Source organism: Rhinatrema bivittatum, chromosome 16 (genome assembly GCF_901001135.1).
Source record: "Rhinatrema bivittatum chromosome 16, aRhiBiv1.1, whole genome shotgun sequence".
NCBI classification, from domain to species: domain Eukaryota; kingdom Metazoa; phylum Chordata; class Amphibia; order Gymnophiona; family Rhinatrematidae; genus Rhinatrema; species Rhinatrema bivittatum.
The window spans coordinates 63705742-63727098 of record NC_042630.1 but is presented as its reverse complement, the minus strand read 5'-3'; the positions used below and the strand labels follow the sequence as shown (position 1 = coordinate 63727098).

General features: G+C 43.5%; 2 protein-coding genes across 2 annotated transcripts in view; one reads left to right on the top strand and one right to left on the bottom strand.

Moving 5' to 3' along the window:
• The first annotated feature begins 3684 nt into the window (after positions 1-3684).
• Positions 3685-5463, top strand: LOC115078399 (tigger transposable element-derived protein 1-like). The gene is given in 2 exon segments (XM_029581307.1): positions 3685-4655; positions 4658-5463. Coding segments are annotated over 2 exon segments (1770 nt in total). The 5' UTR covers positions 3685-3691.
• An 802-nt stretch (positions 5464-6265) lies between these two features.
• LOC115077781 (vomeronasal type-2 receptor 26-like) overlaps positions 6266-21357 on the bottom strand; it is a 117686-nt gene continuing 102594 nt past the window's right edge. Inside the window, exons 4-6 of the mRNA XM_029580066.1 lie at positions 18376-18603; positions 10259-10382; positions 6266-7182 (exon numbers count right to left, since the gene is read on the bottom strand). Of these exons, the coding sequence (XP_029435926.1) occupies positions 6266-7182; positions 10259-10382; positions 18376-18603 (1269 nt within the window). The remainder of the gene's footprint in view (positions 7183-10258; positions 10383-18375; positions 18604-21357) is intronic.

The window sequence follows — 21357 nt, the reverse complement described above, 5'->3', positions numbered from 1 at the left end:
ATCGCTACCAATCCCATGACTTTTTACTTTTCCTAGAAGCCTCTCATGAGGAACTTTGTCAAACGCCTTCTGAAAATCCAAATACACTACATCTACTGGTTCACCTTTATCTACATGTATATTAACTCCTTCAAAAAAGTGAAGCAGATTTGTGAGGCAAGACTTGCCTTGGGTAAAGCCATGCTGACATTGTTCCATTAAACCATGTCTTTCTATATGTTCTGTGATTTTGATATTTAGAACACTTTCCACTATTTTTTATGGCACTGAAGTCAAACTAACAGGTCTGTAGTTTCCCGGATCACCCCTGGAGCCCTTTTTAAATATTGGGGTTACATTAGTTACCCTCCAGTCTTCAGGTACAATGGATGATTTTAATGATAGGTCACACATTTTTACAAAAAGGTTTGAAATTTCATTTTTTAGTTCCTTCAGAACCCTGGGGTGTATACTATCTGGTCCAGATGATTTACTACTCTTCAGTTTGTCAATCAGGCCCACCACATCTTCTAGGTTCACTGTGATTTGGTTCTGTCCATCTAATCATTGCCCATGAAAATGTTCTCCAGTATGGGTACCTCCCGAACAGTAAACACTGAAGCAAAGAAATTATTTAATCTTTCCACAATGGCCTTGTCTTCTCTAAGTGCCCCTTTAACCCCTCGATCATCTAACCATCCAACTGACTCCCTCACAGGCTTTCTGCTTTGGATATATTTTTAAAAAGTTTTTACTGTGAGTTTTTGCTTCTACAGCCAACTTCTTTTCAAATTCTCTCTGAGCCTGTCTTATCAATGTCTTACATTTAACTTGCCAACGCTTATGCATTATCATATTTTCTTCTGTTGGATCCTTCTTCCAATTTTTGAAGGAAGATCTTTTGGCTAAAATAGCTTCTTTCAGCTCCCCTTTTAACCATTCCGGTAATCATTTTGCCTTCTTTCCACCTTTCTTAATGTGTGGAATACAACTGGACTGTGCTTCTAGGATGGTATTTTTTAACAATGACCTCACCTTTTGCACACTTTATACCTTTGTAGCTGCTCCTTTCAATTTTTTTCTAATGATTTTTCTCATTTATTAAAGTTTCCCTTTCGAAAGTTTACCATAAAAGCCGTGGATTTGCTTACTGTCACCCTTCCAGTCATTAATTCAAATTTGATCATATTATGATCACTATTGCCAAGTGGCCCCACCACCGTTACCTCTCTCACCAAATCCTGTGCTCCACTGAGAATTAGATCTAAAATTGTTCCCTCTCTTGTCAGTTCCTGAACCAATTACTCCATAAAACCGTCATTTATTCCATCCAGGAACTTTATCTCTCTAGCATGTACTGATGATACATTTACCCAGTCAATATTGGTGTAATTGAAATCTCCCATTATTACCGCACTACCAATTTGGTTAGCTTCCCTAATTTCTCTTAGCATTTCGCTGTCCATCTCACCATCTTGACCAGGTGGATGGCCTGGTCAAGATGGTGAGATGGACTATAGTCTTCCCCAACACACAAGGGATTTCTACCCATAAAGATTCAATTGTGCATTTATTCTCATGCAGGATGTTTATCCTGTTGTACTCTATGCAATCCCAGACATAATCCTGGGTGCTCCTCTCTGTCATTGCGATATAATTTGTACCCCGGTATAGCACTGTCCCATTGGTTGTCCTCCTTCCACCAGATCTCTGAGATGCCTATTAAGTCTATGTCATCATTCACTGCTATACATTCTAATTCTCCCATCTTACTTGTTAGACTTCTGGCATTAGCATACAAACATGTCAAAGTTTGTTTTTTGTTTGTATTTTCATTCTGATTTTTAATTGATAGGGATAAGTTAGAATATGTTTTAGCTCAGGTGAGTTTTTAGTTACAGGCACTAGGACTACATTTCTTATTATTGGAACCTCACTGTAGGGATGCCCTGATTCTAATGCATCATTAGTATCCTTTGAAGATACCTCTCTCCGAACCATGCGCTGCTGAGCGACTGCTGGCTTTCCCCTTTGTTCTAGTTTAAAAGCTGCTCTATCTCCTTTTTAAAGGTTAGCACCAGCAGTCTGGTTCCACCCTGGTTAAGGTGGAGCCCTTCCCTTTGGAAGAAACTCCCCTTTCCCCAAAAGGTTCCCCAGTTCCTTACAAAATTGAATCCCTCTTTCTTGCACCATCATCACATCCACGCATTGAGACTCCGGAGCTATGCCTGCCTCTGGGGACCTGTGCATGGAACAGGGAACATTTCAGAGAATGCTATCCTGGAGGTTCTGGATTTAAACTTTCTACCTAAGAATCTAAATTTTGCTTCCAGAACCTTCCACCCACATTTTCCTATGTCGTTGGTGCCCACATGTACCATGACAGCCAGCTCCTCTTCAGCACTGTCTAAAATCCTATCTAGGTGATGCATGAGGTCCGCCACCTTCGCACCAGGTAGGCATGTTATTAGGTGATCCTCATGCCCACCAGCCACCCATCTGTCTACATTCCTAATAATCGAATCACCAACTATGAGTGCCGACCTAACCCTTCCCTCCTGGGAGATATCCTCGGTGTGAAAGGAGAATGCATCACCTGGACAGCAGGTCCTTGCTACAGGATCCTTTCCTGCTACACCAGGTTGATGCTCTCCAATCATGAGACCTTCTTCCTTCAAGGCAGCACCAGGGCTGCCAGTCTGAAGTTGGGACTTGGCTACTATGTCCCTGAAGGTCTCATCTATATACCTCTCTGTCTGCCTCAGCTCCTCCAGGTCTGCCACTCTAGCCTCCAGAGATCGGATTAGTTCTCTAAGAGCCAGGAGTTCTTTGCATCGCATGCACATGTACATCTTCTCACCGGTGGGTAAAACAATCATATATGTGACACTTGATCTAAAAGACTGGGAAGCCCCCCTCTTGCAGCTGGACTGCTGCCTTCATCTCATTGTTCAGTTCCTACTTAAAGTTTAGGTTGCTATGGGAGTAGGAATGTGTCTAATTAATGTCCTTTAAATGTATTAGTGAATTCACTATATGTCTGGTAGTGGCCCTCAGGAGAATGATCAAACTCTCAATAAGGTTTTTTTTTCCTTTTTTTTTTTTTAAAGTGGTACCTGCCTATAAATTAAAGGATGAGCTAGGGGTGGAGAGTCCTTTCTTAATGGATTCATAGAAAGGACTCATAATTTTGGATTGTGAAAAGAAAATACAATTAAATTGAGAGAGAAAAGATAAATACTTCAGGTGGGAGGCAAAAAAAGAATTGCTGGGGAATCAGCATATGAGGACAACAATTTTCATAGTGGCCACTGGTATTGCAGGCCAGCGGGCACTTTGTTCATGTGGCCCACAAGCCAATTTTCAAAGGCAAATGGCCCAGTGGTGCTGAAACTGAAATCTCCATTCAAACCTAACCATGTCTGCCCAGGCTCACCTACACCCTTCACATCGGAGGTGGGGAAGTTTCAAAGAGATTACAGGTAGTCCTCGGGTTACGACGGTCTCGAGTTACGTTGTTTCATGGTTACGATGCTTTATTACGATGCCTTATTCCGACATGGCTACGACGCTTTATTACGACGGACGTCTTATTCCGACTTACGTGGTTGTGCGTCGTAACGCGAACTACGTTCAGCGGCTGACGAATACAGTGTGGTACTGTTCGAGACAGAGGAAAAAGAGTCTCCTGCCAGCCATATCACCCTTCATTATGGCTCCCAAACGTAAGCCAGACTCTTCTGATGCCAGTGCATCAAAGAAAAGGAAGGCCATCACCATGGAGGTGAAATTAGATATCATAAAGAGATCTTATAAGGGGGAAACGGCGACAGACATTGGCCGGTCATTAGGACTTAGTCGTTCTACTGTTGCTACGATTATCAAGGATAAAGATCGTATCCTTGAACATGTGAAAGGATCTGCTCCTATGAAAGCGACAGTAATAACAAAGCAGCGTAGTGGGCTTATTATTGAGATGGAAAGATTATTAGTGCTGTGGTTGGAAGACCAAAATCAACGCCGTATCCCTGTGAGCCTTATGGTTATTCAGGAGAAGGCTAGGCGATTGTTTGAGGCATTGAAAAGAGAAAAGGGGGAAGGAAGTGAAAGAGAAGAGTTTGTGGCGAGTAGAGGTTGGTTTATGAGGTTTAAGGATCGTGCCAACTTCCATAACATTAAAGTGCAAGGTGAAGCTGCTAGTGGTGATGAGAAAGCAGCAAGTGATTTTCCCAAAGCATTGGCTGAGATAATTAAGGAGGGGGGTTACTGTGCTCAACAAGTGTTCAATGTGGATGAGACAGGTTTGTTTTGGAAGCGTTTGCCTAACCGTACGTACATCGCCAAGGAGGAGAAGTCAGCACCAGGTCATAAAGTCTGCAAGGAGAGACTGACTTTGCTTCTTGGGGGCAATGCTGCTGGTGACTACAAACTGAAGCCCATGCTAGTGTATCAGGCTGAGAATCCAAGGGCACTCAAGGGCATTTCCAAGGGTCAACTACCAGTCATCTGGAAGTCTAATAAGAAGGCATGGGTGACACTTGCAGTGTTTGAGGACTGGTTCACCAACCATTTTGTGCCAGGCGTGGAGCAGTACTGTACCTCCAAGGATATCCCCTTTAAGGTGTTGCTAATTCTGGACAATGCCCCTGGACACCCTGCCCATCTGGATGACTTTCACCTAATGTCAAGGTGGTTTACCTTCCACCTAATACCACTGCCCTAATACAGCCTTTGGACCAAGGAGTCATTGCTACATTCAAAGCCTACCACCTCCAAAGGGTCATTGGTAATGCTTTAGGAGCAACAGAAAAGAATAAGGACTTGACTCTAAAGGACTTTTGGAAAGCATACAACATCCTTGATGCTGTGAAGAACATTGCCGATTCCTGGGATGAGGTGAAGCAGACCAGTATGAATGGTGTGTGGAAAAAGCTGTGTCCCCAGTTTGTGAATGATTTCACAGGGGTTCAAGAGTCAGTGACTACTGTCATAAAGAACGTTGTTATTATGAGTAAGACAATGAATCTGGAGGTGGAGGAGGATGATGTCACAGAGCTACTGGCATCTCATGGAGAGGAGTTATCTTCTGAGGACCTCATTCAACTGGAGAAGCAGATGATAGAGGAAGAGGAAGATGTACCAACCCCAGAACCCAAGAGATTTACAAGGCAGGGCTTGGCAGGAGGATTTGCCTTGATAGAGAAAGGGTTGTCAAGGTTTGAGGCTGAGGATCACGACACGGAAAGGTACACTAGGGTTGCCAGAGGAGTCATGGATTCCCTTAGGTGTTACAAGGAGATCTTGGAGGAGAAGAAGATGGTCTCCTTCCAGGCTAACCTGCAGCAGTACTTTAAGAAGGTAGAGAGACCTGCAACAGATCCTGTACCTGTACCCTCTACTTCACCTATCCCTCTGGACTCACCTGCCAATCTTGAGTCGGCTGCCCCAGTACCTCCAGCACCTTCTGCAGCTTCCTCCCAATAAGCCTGTTCTCTCTTTGGAATTGTTCTCTGTTTTTTACAGTACAGTACGTAAGTACAGTTTTTTTTATTACAGTACTGTACACTGTTTATGACTGTACTGTTGTACAGTATTTCATTATTAAACCTACTGCACAATATTTTACTGTACTTGTGTGTTTATTGATAATTACTAACTAACTGTGTTAGTATAGGCTAAGTGTTTACAGTACAGTACTGTATGAACGTATGGTCCGACTTACGTCGAAATTCGGTTTACGACGCTGCGTAAGAACGGATCAACGTTGTAAGTCGAGGACTACCTGTATTTCTGTGGGTTTTATACCAATTTACCCAGGGAAATCTCTTAGAAAATTGACCCTTTAAATAATGGCTAAAATGTTATTCTTAAATCAAGCTGGATTATCTTTTCCAGCCATTCCCAAATACAGTCTGGCCCTGTCAGCCCACAAGTGGATCTGGCAGAGGGAGCTGTTTATACAGGAGCAGATCAAAACCACATTTTTCCAGGGATATGGCTTGGTCTAGTGAATATAGAACAGAATATGAAATCCAGTGAAATCCTTTATGAAATCTGTATTACAAATTATTCTAGCCTCTCATACAACTTGTCCTGTTTCCACCCATCTTAAAATAATATTCCTCATGTAGACAGAAAGAAAAAGAGATTCAAATAGTACAAGTTCTTTCCTCCTGTGGAAAATCAAAAACAAATTGTAAAATAAAATGACTTAGTTTCAATTAGAAAGCAATTCTCATATTTTAAGGGAATATAAACACAAAAGTCATTTGGATGAAATCCTTTGTCATTTAGGTTTCTTAGAACATTGTTTTCCAGTTACATGCTCCCTTGTATTTAGGTCAGGCCTGAGCAGAATAATGAAGCACTTGGGGATGAAGATACAGCCCAGCAGTCCAGCGCTGGAAGCCAGGATTGCAAAGATCTCCACTGCCACCATGTATTTGCCCTTGGTGCTCAGGTACGCTGGGATGAAGGAGACCCAAACACTGCAGAACACCAGCATGCTGAATGAGATAAACTGGGCTTCATTGAAACTGTCAGGCAACTTCCTTGCCAGAAAAGCCACAATGAAACTTAAAAGAGCCAGGAAGCCAATGTACCCAATCACACTATAAAATGCAATGGTGGACCCCTCGTTACACTGTAGGATCATCTTCCCAGGTTCAGATTGTATGTCATAGTCTGGGAATGGAGGAGAGATGAGCAGCCATGCAATGCAAATCAAAACTTGAACCAAGCAGCATAGAAGGATTAGAGAGATGGAGATTCTTGTCCCTGCCCACTTCCTTAGCTTGCTGCTGGGCTTGGTGGCATTGAAGGCAATGACAACAGTGATGGTTTTTGCTAGAACAGAAGAAAGTGCAATTGTAAAAATGATCCCAAAAGCAACTTGCCGGAGCAGACAGGTCACTCTTCCAGGACAGCCAATGAATACCAAGGAACAGAGGAAGGTTAGCATGAGGGAGATCAGGAGGCTGTAGCTGAGATCCCGGTTATTGGCTTTCACTACAGGAGAGTCCTTGTATGTAATAAAGATTGCCAGTATTATATCAGTGATGATGGAGAAGAGAATAGCAATGGAAGCCAAAGCTGCACCTAAGGGCTCCTCATAGGACAGGAAGACCACGACTCTTGGGATGCACCCATCCTTCCGCACATTGGGCCATTGATCATCAGGGCACTTCATGCAGTTCTCTGCATCTATAGAAAACAATATTTTTTATTTTTATACATGTTGTTCTAGTAATTCAGAGTTTTTAAGAAAAGGAAAACATGAGCAAGGATTTTCAACATTATGTCCAAATGGAAATTAAAGAAATATTGAAACATGAAGAATATAGTTTATAGATCTATCTACTATCAAATTCTTTCCATCACTCTGTTTGTTTATTTATTTATTTGTGCTTTCATTGCAAAACATATCCTGTTTTCTGGTAGAGTTATGCTTTAAATAATTTCCCATATATTATCCTTTGCAAACTGAAGTTTTCCTAGTACAGAAACTTTACATTACACTTAAGAAAAAAAGAGAAATTATATGATAATAAGCAATCATCATATTATAACTAGAAATCCAAGGATGTTGCTTGCTATTGAGTTTGTATGTATATTTATAGTTGGTGCACATCTGTATTGGTTTGCATTGGGCAGAGTTATTCCATATTTAGGCATGATATGACAGACCCTATTTTAACTAGAAATCCTTGGATGTATATGTTGCTTGCTATTGAGTTTGTTTGTATATTTATTTATTTTATTTTATTTAACAGTTTTTTATACCGACCTTCATAGTAAATAACCATATCGGATCGGTTTACATTTAACATAGGGTATAACTGAAGGAACAATTCAGGTAAACAATAAATAACCAAAGATAGGAATAAGTCAAAGTTACAATCAACGGGAGTCAAGAACTTGGAAGCTTAAAACAAGCTGGAAGGAAGATAAAGGCAAGTATTAATTATGAAAGATACGATAGAGAGAACGGGTTAAGGCTTGAAAGTGCTTTAACCTGGAGGTACCAGAGTCCATAGTTCATGAAAATAAATGCAAGGCCGGATGAGAGTGGAAGCCATTAGTGATTGTCTGGAGGATCGGAGAAGGCTTGGTGGAAGAGCCACGTCTTGAGTCTTTTTCTGAAAGTTAAGAGGCAGGGTTCCAATCTGAGGTTTGCAGGGATGTTATTCCAAATAGATGGGCCTGCTATCGAAAAAGCTCTGTCTTTGGTCGTGGAGAGACGTGTGGCCTTAGTCGGAGGAAATTGTAGAGTGCCTTTGAGAACCTCTCTAGTTGGTCTGTTAGAGGAGTGGAGTTTGAATGGGATTTCCAAGTCGAGTTGAAGTTGATGATGGATGGTTTTGTGAATTAGGGTGATTGATTTGTATAGGATTCGAAAATTTACTGGTAACCAATGTAGGTTACTGAGGATGGGTGAGATGTGTTCACCGCGGCTGGTGCTGGTCAGCAGTCTCGCTGCCGCATTTTGTAACATCTGCAGTGGTTTGGTGGTAGATTTGGGGAGGCCTAGGAAGAGTGCACTGCAGTAGTCTATTTTGGCGAATAGTAGCGCTTGTAGGACTGTCCTGAAGTCCTGGAAAAATAGTAATGGTTTAAGACGTTTTAGAACCTGTAGTCTGTAGAAGCAATCCTTGGAGGTTGTGTTGACCATTTTCTTTAAGTTTAGTCGATTGTCTAGTATTGCCCCAAGGTCTCTAACATGCTTACAGGTAATGTGAGAATTGTGAGGTGATGGTGGCGGAAAATTGTTTTCATTTGAGGAGATGAGGAGTAGCTCTGTCTTTGAGGCATTGAGGACCAGGTTTAAGCTGTTAAGTAGATTGGTGATGGAAAGAAGGCAGTTATTCCAATGGGTAAGAGCTTTTGAGATAGATTCTGTTATAGGGATTAGAATCTGCACGTCGTCTGCATACAGATAATGAATTAAGTTGAGATCCGATAACAGTTGGCAGAGGGGGAGAAGATAAATGTTGAAGAGGGTTGGAGATAAGGAGGATCCTTGTGGTACACCTACGGTTGAATTTGTTAGGGGAGACTCTTTGTTGTTGATTTTGACCTTAAAAGTTCTATTGCTGAGGAAGGACTTGAACCATTTTTGGGCTGATCCAGAGATGCCGATATCTGCTAAGCGATCTAGAAGGATGGAGTGGTTGACTGTATCAAATGCCGCCGAGATGTCCAACAGGACTAATAGAAAGGAATGTCCTTTGTCTAACCCCATTAGGATATGATCTGTAAGTGAGATGAGGAGGGTTTCCGTGTTACGTGCTTTGCGGAAACCATATTGCGAAGGGAATAGGATATTATGGTCCTCTAGATATTCAGAAAGCTGGGTGTTTACCAGTTTCTCCGTAAGTTTGGCAACGAATGGGAGATTAGAAATGGGTCTGAAATTCGCCAGAACATTGGGGTCTAAATTATGTTTCTTGAGGAGGGGCTTGAGAGAAGCGTTTTTTAGACTGTCTGGGTAACTTCCTTGAGTTAGAAGGCCGTTGATGATGCTTGTCAGAGGTCCTGAGATCGTGTTCGGGATGAGAAGCAGGAGTTTCGATGGGATATTATCAGCCGGATGGCTAGAAGGTTTCTGTTTTTTTAGGAGGGATTCGATCTCTTTGGTGGAAATATATTCGAAACTGTCGAACTTGGGTCTACTAAGGGAGTTGGAATTCTCTCCTGACTTGAGAGGTGTAGTGTTTGGAGGGAGGAGGGCGAGGGTATTTAGAGTTTTCTGTTGAAAAAATGCAGCGAGCTCATTAGCCTTGGTTAGAGCTTGTTCATCTGGAATAGATGGAGGGGTTGATTTAGTGATTTGTGTTACATAAGCAAATAGGGCCTGGGCATCGTACTGGAAGTGGTGTATTTTGTTAGCATAGTATTCCTTTTTTTTTTGTAGAATAGAAGTCCTGTAGTGATGTAAGAATCCCTTAAATGTTGAGAGGGTAGATGTGTTAGGGGTTTTGCGCCATCTATTTTCTTTATGTCGCAATTCCTGTTTCATCTGTTTTAGTTCGGAGCTGAACCAGGGTTGATTTCCCTTTTTTGATGGATTGATTGTTTTGGAGACTAATGGGCACCATTTGTTTGCAACTTGTTCAGTAATCTTGTACCAGGAGGAAAGGGCTGAGTCAGGATTAGATTGGTCTAAGTTAGAGAGTTCTTTGGAAAGCTGCTGCTATTTGTAGTGCAAATCTGTATTTGTTTGTATTGGGTGGAGTTATTCAATATTCAGGCATGATATGATAAACTGTATTTTGTCTACCTGTTGTGTTGGAAAATTCTCTTTCAGAGCAAGGGATGCAATCAAAACAACAGACCGGCTTCAGTCTCTGAAGAACTTTTCTGTAACCAGGAACACAACGCTCAGAGCACACAGAGTGTGGAGTCTGAGGACAGAAAAGAGAAAAAAATATATTCATATTCCACATTTAGCATTTGGCTCTTATTCTGAGGGACTGTGGGCCAGATCTAATCAGGAGTTTTTCCCAGTTTACATCTATGTGAAAATATCTTAGTAAATGAAGTCCTGTGTTCTGTAACGCTCCCGTCCCATGCACGGGCCTGCTCACCTTCATGGTTCCATGGAAGGTCCCAGGTCGGCCTCCCTAGTGGCAGCTGTTAGCACTTCCAGGCCCCGGCGTCCCACAGTGGCGGTCGCCGGGCCTTCTACCGCGCACTAGGCCTCATGCCAGAGCTCAGCATCTTCGGCGCTGTTTGCCACGCCCCTACGCGTGCAAACCGCCCGGCCTCTTGTAGGGCCAAGGGCAGAGCTTAGCTCCGCAGCGCATCCTGATTGAGTCTCTGTTATAAGGAAGTCCCTGCCTCACTTCCTTGCCTTGGCAATCGGAGCAGCTTATGCTAGATTGTCTCCACGCTTGTACTTGTTCCTGTCTTGTTCCAAGTCTTGTTCCAGGATCCTTCTGTTCCAGTTCTGTTCCTGCCTTGCTCCTGCTTCCTAGTTCCAGCACCCTCCTGTTCCTGTTCATCTGTTCGTCTCCCTGGTAGTACCTCCAGACTGTCTCTCTGGTACTGACCTTGGTTTGCTACTTGACCTGCCTGTTCTGCTGCCTGCCTCCTGACTCTAGTTTGCTACTCGAGCTGCCTGCCTGTTGCCTACCTCCTGACTCCAGTCTGCTACTCGACTCGTCTGTCTGCCTTCTGACCACAGTTCACCTGTGACCTCTTCTGACCTCTGGTACCTGACCTCTGCTTTGATGACCATCCCTTGGACTGACTCCTGGACTCTGATCTTCACCTATTTGACCTTGTCTTCAGATTCTAGCTCTGTTCCTAGCCTTGTTGTCACCTACACTCTTCTGGTCCTCTTTATTCCACCTGACCTCCAGTCTCAAACCTGACCACACTCCCCTTCCATCTGTGGGCACGCCGGACTTCCACTCTCCCAGGAGACCCTGCAAGGCCCACCTAAGTCCAAGCATCCCAGGTCTCTATGGGCTCCTCCCAGGGGGACCTCGGGCTTCCAGTGGTGAAGCTCTTCCTAGCCTCTGTCTCCTTCCATGCTCCGCACCCCGGGGGCAGTTGCCTCTTGGTCCCTACCAAGAGGTGCATCTCCACTGCCACAGGACAAGGGTCCACCCTCGAGCGCAACATATTCTTATTGTTCCCAGAACATTTAGGGAATGATTTTCAAAGCCATTTATGCAAAAAAAACAAACAAACCCCCAAAACAGTTATGTATATAAATGACTGTTTTAAAAATTATCCAGCTCCGTACATATAAATAAACACATTCAATACAGTGTTGTGTGTACTTTTATGCAAACTAAGGACAGGCATTCAAGGTTAGAGTAAGGGCATACTTTCAATTATAATGTATGCATATCAGATCACGTGCACAAGTTGCATCTTGTGGATGAGCTTTTGGTCATATCAGAACACATATCTGTGAATCCAAATCAAAGTTTGGTCATAAGTTGTCTTAGATAATTTGAGGGAAAGTCTGTGTAAAAAGTATGAATGTGCAGAAGAAACAATTTGCTTTTGTTTGTTGATTCATTTCATGAATCAACAAACAAAAGCAAATTGTTTCTTCCATCACTACAGGACTTCATTTCAAAAGTTTCAAAACACCAAAAAAATGTATTTGTTTTTTTCATTTGCCGTGAAGCATTGCAGCCTATTTTGGGCTCTAGAATTGTGGTTTTCTCATCAATTCTCATGAACCAAGAAGTTATCAGAAGGAAGAAAGAACTCCAAGATGCCTAGACTGTGGCAAAGTGACAGCAAAAGTGGCATGAATAGTCTAAGACTCCAAAACAGGGGCAACAGCAATAGCAGGAGTGCTCCAAGGCTCATCCAGTTTCTGAGTTAAGCATAATTTGTGTTAACTTTAAAAACTGAAATAAATAAAATAATAATTAAAAAAAAAAGCAAAGAAGCAGCAAGAGGGGAAAGAAGAACACCTGAAGGCTGTAAAAGAGGTCACCGATAAGTAGCCTGAACCTTTGGAAGCAGCATGAGAGCAAAGTGACGCCAAAAGTGGCATGAAGGGGGAAGAAACAGATAGGGTGACAGAAAAAAACCAAGGCACTGATAAAAGGATGAAGTAGCATTGAAGTAGCAATACCAAAGCAACATGAGAGATGCAAAGCTGCACCCCAGTGTGGCAGGAGCACCTCAAGGTATAACATCTAGGGTAGGGAAGCAAGGCAAAGGAGCAGAACTCCAAGGTGTAAAGTCTTGGAATGGCTGCAAGACTGAGTGGCAGAGACCAACAAGTTTAGCAGGAGGGGAATAGCATCAAGGCAGAGATGCCAGTCATTCACATGTCAATTTTAATAGAAACGAAGGGTAAATATTTTCATCATTTATTTATTTATTTAAAAAAAAAATTTATATACCGGAGGTTCCTGTATACTATACATATCACCCCGGTTTACAAGGAACCGTAACTATCGCTTCATTTAGCGGTTTACATTGAACAGAAATTAAACGAAGTAAACAAATTTTTACATTGAACAAATTAATTGAAGTAAGCAAAATAGTATATAATACTAAACCGTTAATAAACATGCAAGTTAATAAATAAATAACATGGTTATATGTTTGTCAACATGAATATATGTATATCTGATTGTATAAAGGATGGATATAAGTAATCTGATTATATCATCGTGAAAAATATTATATCAACATGAATATATGTATATCTGATTATATAAAGGAGCCAGAACATGATTATAAGATTAAGTACAGTTCAGTATTTGTTTGTCTCTTCAGGAAGTTATATGCTAGGGCTGGGGAAAGAGCGAATAAAATGAAAGTGACGTTCTTCCTGTTCTTAGCTCTAAGGGAATGCTTGTTTGAACAACCAAGTCTTAAATGTTGGAAGGGTGAAATGCTTTTATTACATTCCCTACTTAAACTTCATCTAACTGCCTGGTGACATTGTGGATTTCTTCTGAAATTTACTTTCTGATTAAAACTTTAGGGGTACATTTTCAAAGGGGTACGCGCATAAGATACGCACGTACACCCCGAAAACCTACCCCAAACCCGCCCTGCGCACGCCGAGCCTATTTTGCATAGGCTCAGCGGCGAGCGCAAGCCCCGGGACGTGCGTAAGTCCCGGGGCTTGCAAAAAGGGGCAGTTAGGGGCATGGCCAGGGGGCACGGTTAGGGATCGGGGGCATGTCCGGGTGTGTGTGGGTGGTCCGGGGGTGTGGCCGAGTGCCCCGACACAGCGGCCTGTGTCAGGGCCTGCTGCGCCGGCGCGTGTAAGTTACTACTGCCCGGAGGCAGCAAATGTGCACCCGCTTGCACATGCCGACCCCGGATTTTATAAGATACGCGCGGCTACGCGCGTATCTTATAAAATCCAGCGTACTTTTGTTCGCGCCTGATGTGCTCTCTTTTAAAATGTACCCCTTTGTCACTTTATGAAAATGGTTTCTCCTCAGAGGACTTCCTAGTACTTGTGGTTTTGCTTTAATAAAAAAACTCTTCATATTATGTAGCTTAACTCATGCTCTTACATTTCTTGAATTTTTGGTTTGCAAGAGTTCTCACCCTACTGAATCGTTTACCACATTCTGAACTTCAATGTGGTTTCTCCTCATCATCTTTCTTCTTGAGTTTGTGTTTCTTATTTCTAGCTAATTGTTTTTGTAGAAAAAACACCCCTTTAGTACCAAACAAACCACCAGTGTAGGAGAACCAGGCTGGGATTTTGGAGGTGTAGAAGAAAACAAAGAACAAAAAAATCAGGTGTAGTAGAAGGAGAAACAAATTTATATTTTGTCTTTTTCACATTTATGTCATGAGGACAAAACACTTCATTATAAAAAAACAAAAATGAAAGCTTGAGTGAAAAGAACACCTGAAGATTTCAAAAGAGTACCCTGATAACAGTGGTATGAAACTTAGTGCCACTTCGCCACTTATGCTGTGTTCAAAGTGTGCCATCAACATCCTACAGCATAAGCAAGGGAAAATGAATCAGAAAAGGTGGCAGGTAACCCCTATGGCACAGATAAAAGGACAAAACAGCACAAAGAGTCACAGCAACACACCAAAGAACCATGAGAGATGCAAACTAATCCCCCAGAGAGGCAAGAAGTCCCCAAGGTGTAGAGTCTGGAGTACAGCAGCAAAGGGAAGGGGCAGAACATTCCTCTAGGTATAAAGTTTGGGTATGGCAGCGAGTCTGACCCCAGAGATGTAGCATGAAGTGCACTGCAGCAGGTGATGTCTCTTTTCCTGAGGAAGTACTTGCCACTTGTCAGATTTAGTCTGTTGTCAGCATAATTTTTGTGACATGAGCTTTTATTTTTATTCTCTACTTGAGCTTGATTTTGCTATTGGTGGGAATTCTGGGTTCCTTGTGAAATTTGCTTTCCAATTGGAACTTTAGTCACATTCAGAATGGTTTCCCCCTCAGTGTGGTTTTCTTGGTAAGTTGTGAGGTTGATTTTCAGGTGCAGCTTTCATTCTCTCTGCCTTCTGAAATAATTACCACACTCAGAACATGAAAATACTCATCTGCATGGTTCAGTTCTGCCTGTATTTCTTCATTCTGATTGATGGACAAACTGCCCCAGTTTAATTAAACAAACAGGAGCCTAAATGCCTCATTCTCTGTACGGTGCTCACCTTACTGGACTGGTGCCTGCTGCCCAGATGGAGAAAAAAGAAATACAGCAACTTCCCCACTCTCTCCCTCCTACACCCAGATCCTGCTTCCACCCCTCCCTAAGGGAAGAGAAAAATCAGTAACTGAGAGCTACTGCTGGCTGGCACTGACTGCCTCTTTCTTCTCACTATCCCAGTGGGATGAGTGAAATAAGTGCAGCCCAGACTAGCAGAAGAAAAAAAGATGGTTTTGAAATGAAAATTTAAATCTATGAGAGCTGAAATTGTGTCTTTCACAGCAACATCCGTAGAAGAAATGTTCAGTGCTTCTTGCACATTTTCAGTCTATAGGCTTGGTGTCACTTGATGCAGATTGCACCAATTGGCTTACTTGGAAAAATGCTTCACTGTGATATGTAATATCTGTGGTCTTCTTGACTTCATGTCCTGCCAGTGAGATCAGATATGACTCGCAGGGAAGGGCTTATTGCTAAAGTTACTTAACTTTACACGCATTGATTCTTATGGTCCAAAGAATTCAAAGGGCTATAGAAATGAATGGGAAACAAAATAAATGAAATAAATAGAATTTTCTTTCTTTTGGGACCCAAAAAATAGAGGAGTCCCTAGAAAGAAATTAATGGGGTCTCTTGTTTCAGCTTGGGCATTCTTTTTAAATCACTGTTAATCCCTAGTGAAACATATGTGCAGGCTTTACCCAGCTGCACACAGTTAAGGTATTACCCTCCCAGTGTATTAACTGCAACATCCTCAAATTCCTCCCAGTTAAAACAACATGTCTGATAATGATGTACAGGTAAAATATTTTTGGTCTGGTTGTTTCTGGACAATTTTATGGCTGAAAATCATTTCTGGTGGTGGTGGTGAAGGCGGGGTAATTTAATTTGGATTGTTTTTTTTCTCAAAATATTGTATGCCATTTGCTGAAATGAAAAAAGCAAAAATTTGAGGGGGAGGGAGTAGAAGCATATTTTATTTAGAGATGTGATTCAGCCGAACCTTTTGGTTCGGCCTTCGTTATCAGCCTGCTGCAGGAAATTTTGTTTCCTGTGGTTTGGGCCTATTTTTTTTCTTCTGTTCCAAACCGGTCCCATTGGATGGCCTCTGTCACATGGTAATGGATGGCCAGTGTCATCTTAAAAAAATGGTGTGGGTCATCCTACCATGTGATAGGGGCCGACCAATGGCACATGCTAAGGGCAAAGGGCCATTGGCGTCATTTTGATTAGTGGCAGCTGATGGCCCAAGAAGGGGAAATTACTCCCGGGCCCACGCTGGACCACCAGGGACTTTCAGTAAGTCTTGGGAGGTGGGGGCAGGCAAGTTGGGCAAGTCTAGGGGGGGTCAGGAGAGTAAGGGGTTGCAATAAATAAAATTTGAAGGTTTGGGGTTTTGGGCTTTTTTTAATGTGCCTTTCTCCCCCCCCCCCCCCCCCCCGAAATACGATAAGAAAATCACATGAAATTTTGTGGGTTTTCTTATCATTTCGTCAGGCCCCCAAACCGCGACAAAATAGGAATATTGTCTATATTTTCTATTTTGTTGCAAACAAATGCACATCCCTAATTTTATTTTAGATTTAATGAAAAAAGAAAGGCCTCAATTTATTCAGCATACACATTCATTTTAGATGAGCATAGGTCCCTAATGTCTATTGTACCAAAGAGAATCAACGAAGACACTAGGAAAAAGGTTTATTTTACACTATGAATTTTTTACCAGAGGGGAAGCTATTTTGTTTAATGCTATATATCTTCATTTTTAGGCATGTTTCACTTGTTCCAGCTGTTTTCAATCGCTGGTCCATCCATCTCTCTTGCAGTCTGTACTCATAGGGCAAAGTAATGCATAATTTACATGGAATTTGACATGGTGCATCTGTGCTAAACTTGATTTTAGTTCAAATTGGTCCAAAATTACAATTGTCTGACAATTTTATACACTGAAACACAGTGCTGAATAAGAAGAATCAATCTAGCAAGTCTTGCACTCACCAAAAGCTCAAATTTCCCTCCCACCATCAGCAGCCCAATAGATATAAAAGCTACTGGAGATTTGCATCGTTGCCCAAAAACCTGATAGAGCAATAAATATTTCTGCCATCACCCCCATTACCTCTTCCAACATAACTACCACTTCTCAACAGCCTACTAGGAGCGATCCTCTACTCATCCAGCATAAAGAGGTATAACCTTACCTCATTCCTGCTCCAGTGCAGCATTTCTACTGCTGCCAGTAGGAGGCTTAGTCTACAGCTACTTCTTATTAATGTGTGCATTTTACTTTCATAGAAGGAACAACTTCCCACTTCTGAACTGAGATTGGGTCACTAGTTCTAAATGAGGATTGGTTCCTTCTTTTAATGAGCATTGAATAAATGAATAAGATGCATGCTATGCATTCTCATTTGTATGCCTGGGAACACATCTTTAGATCTCTACATCATATCTCATGGGACTTTTGGTGTAGACAACACCATTTTGGTAGCCCTTTTATGAATGACCTATACAATCTTCCTATAATGTTTTCTAAATTGCAGACAAACAAACAGCAAGATAAGATGCAAATAACATTTTTGTAAATCCTTATGGAGTTCCAGTCCCATTCCCCCATTACCCATCCAGCTAAATCATTGACAATGCCAGGCATAGTGCCAAATCTCCCCTCCACCCCTCAAAAGAGTCCAAGAGTGTCCCCACCCACTCAACTTCTCTTCAAATTCATAAAAAAGAAACATGGTCTTTTTCTAATCCTTACCCTCTCCCCTCTCACCCACAATCCATCTCGAATCCCTACCTGATCCAGCACCCTAAAAGACCCTCAGAACATAATCTTCAAGTCTAACATCAGAAAAAAGATCAGCTCCAGCCATGTAAAATGCCCTAGCACCAAACAGATTCATCCCAGGTCTCCCATCCTTCTGAGAACTGATATAACATAAATTCTGTATAATCTAATCTCCATAAATATATATGGATATATAAACCTTATGCCCACTCTACTAAACTTGCTGTTTTCACAAACAGTATCTGATATACTTCTGTACAATCACCTGCACTCTGATTTGCACCTCTACTGCACTAAATCATACTGATTTTTTGCATATTGGATTTTAAATATCTGCTATAGAACCTGTAATATGCTTTGGGCTCTTGTTGGAAAAGCATGAATGATGATTTGACTTAAAGCTGGTATCTTATGATGATATGATTATTTAAACTGAATGCAATACGTAGTCTAACGAGAACAGAAAAGAAAATGCCAAACCTCAGTAAAGGATGGACTCCACAAGATGGCACTTTGGTTCACAAAGAGCTGCTGGCCACTTGAAGCTGAGGAATTGAATTTTCCTACACTGATGCTGCCGAAGGAATCATCGGGGAGCAGGACCCAGTTTATGATGTCATAGAGAGCTGGCACATTCCCTTTCTCATCAAAGAAGATCTCATCTCCATCAGGGGTTTTAAAGTGAACCTCCTTGATGTATTGGTTGAGCTACAAATGAAAACAAATGGTTACAAAATTCTGTCTCAGACGAGACCTGAAACCATTACAACTGATGTGACTGCACACCTGATTCAAATTTTTGCATATTCAACACTTTATATGTCTATTATCATATACCCAATGTAAGCATTATCATATACCCAATTTCTGAGCCTAAAAATTGTGAATAGATGTGATAATTAATTGAGTTATTTTAGTAAGCGAACATACATTTCAGAACGATGATGTGTAGAGATAATCACCATAGAATAGTCTGTATAACATCATGATCTAACATCATAGAGGAGCACAGGAAGGTTTGGGGAACAAATGATGTTCCTATGATGTTCCTGCTGACCCATTGTCAGCAGGTACTTTCCAATCTGGAAATGATGCTGATCATCTTGTATGACACCCAGGACTAGAATCAGGAATACACAGCCCCTGTAAATTAATTATCCTGAAGGCAGAGTCAGGAAAACACAACCTCTGTAAATTAATTACCCTGGACATAGAGTTAGGTATATACAGCCCCTGTAAATGAATTACCCTGGACATAGAGTCCGGAATACACAACCCCTGTAAATGAATTACCCTGCATGTAAAATCAGGAATACACAGCCCCTGTAAATTAATAACCCGGGATGTAAATGCCATGCTCCCAATTAAGAACTTTGCTCACCTGAGAATTCTCAAACCAATGCAGACAATTGCTTCAGATTCTGGGCAACCTGAAAACCACACACAGAGCTGACTAAGCTATATGCTCAGCAAACGTGTGCTAGTATCTGCTGCATTGTGCAGGTAATATCCATGCTTATCAATTTTCCAGACCATAAAAGTCAGGGCCCTCGGGTGGTTTGAATCCAATTTCCCTAAACCACTTGAAGTTGCATCTAAGTATCAGGCTTAGGGGTAGATTTTCAAACAATGCGCGTTGGCGTACTTTTGTTGGCACTCCAGGCGCAAACAAAAGTACGCGGGATTTTAGTAGATACGCGCGGAGCCGCGCGTATCTGCTAAAAACCTGGATCGGCGTGCGCAAGGCTATTGATTTTGTATAGCCGGCGCGCGCCGAGCCGCGCAGCCTACCCCCGTTCCCTCCGAGGCTGCTCTGAAATCGGAGCGGCCTCGGAGGGAACTTCCTTTTGTCCTCCCCTCACCTTCCCCTCCCTTCCCCTACCTAACCCACCCACCCGGCCCTGTCTAAGCCCCCCCTTACCTTTGTCGGGGGATTTACGCCTCCCAGAGGGAGGCGTAAATCCCCGCGCGCCAGCGGGCCTCCTGCGCGCCGGGCCGCGACCTGGGGGCGGGTACGGAGGGCGCGGCCATGCCCCCGGACCGCCCCGGGCCATAGCCATGCCCCTGTACCCGCCCCCAAAACGCTGCCGACACGCCCCCGAAACACCGCGACGACCGGGCCCGCCCCCCGACACGCCCCCCTCGGAGAACCCCGGGACTTACGCGAGTCCCGGGGCTCTGCGCGCGCCGGTAGGCCTATGTAAAATAGGCTCACCGGCGCGCAGGGCCCTGCTCGCCTAAATCCGTCCGGATTTGGGCGGATTTAGGCAAGCAGGGCTCTGAAAATCCGCCCCTTAGTGATTAAGGATAGTAAATGCCGCATCAGCTAGTTACCCCATGTTTATTTGTTCCCCAAACCATAAAAGACGGGGCCTTTGTTTTTGCTGTCTGAATCTAATTCCCCTTTTCTCAATGCTGTTAAAGTAGAGATCAATGATTGAGCTGCTTTAACAGATTCAAGGCTTAATAGCAACTGCCACACCAGCCAGTTAATCCCAACTACCCCATGCACTCTTTTCTTTATTTTTATTTCCAACCTCTAGTTTTTAGGGGTCCACAGTGTTTATCTCCTGCCCCTTGGAATTCCTTGGCTGTTTTTGTCTTCACCATACCTTCCAGTAGGGCAGCGGTTCTCAACCGGTGCGTCGCGACACACTAGTGTGTCGCCAAGCACCGGCAGGTGTGTCGCGTGGCTCCCGGTCCCTCCCGCTGCTCGTTCTTCCCTGCTGCCGTTGCCGCCGGGCTATCAGCACGTTCAAGCCCAGCGGGAACGGCAGCGGTGCAAAAAAAAAAAAAGCTGTGGCATCCGCGGCACGGCCTTTTCTTCTTCCTGCGCCTGCATTCCTCCCCCCCGGACCCGGAACAGGAAGTGGTGCGCGGGAAGAAGAAAGGCCGTGCCGCAAGAGAACCCACGCCTCGCGCGCCATCACGGCACACATGGGGAAGCGCTGCTGCGGCCGTATGGCCAACCAGTCTTCCTGTTCGGGGGGGGGGAGCGGAAGCGCCGCGCGCAGCTTCCGCTTCCTCCCCCCAATGCAGGAAGATCAGCTGCCTCTCCTGCTGCCACCCGTTCTCCTGCTATCTTCGGGCATCGGGCCGTATGGTCCGTCGATCTTCCTGCTTGGGGTGGAGGAGTGGAAGCGTCGCGCACAGCTTCCGCTTTCTCCCCCAGAGCAGGAAGATCAGCTGCCTCTCCTGCTGCCACCGGCCTCCTGCTATCTTCGGGCGTCGGGCCGTACTGCCCGCCGATCTTCCTGCTTGGGGGGAGGGAGGAAGCGGACGTTGTGCGCTGCGCTTCCGCTACCACCCCCCCCCCCCCCCGACAGGAAGTTCGGACGCCCGAAGATAGCAGGAGGCCGGTGGCAGCAGGAGAGGCAGCTGATCTTCCTGCTCTGGGGGAGAAAGCGGAAGGGAAAGGAGAGAGCAGCATGAGCCTCCCGCGATCGATGGAATTCTTCCTTC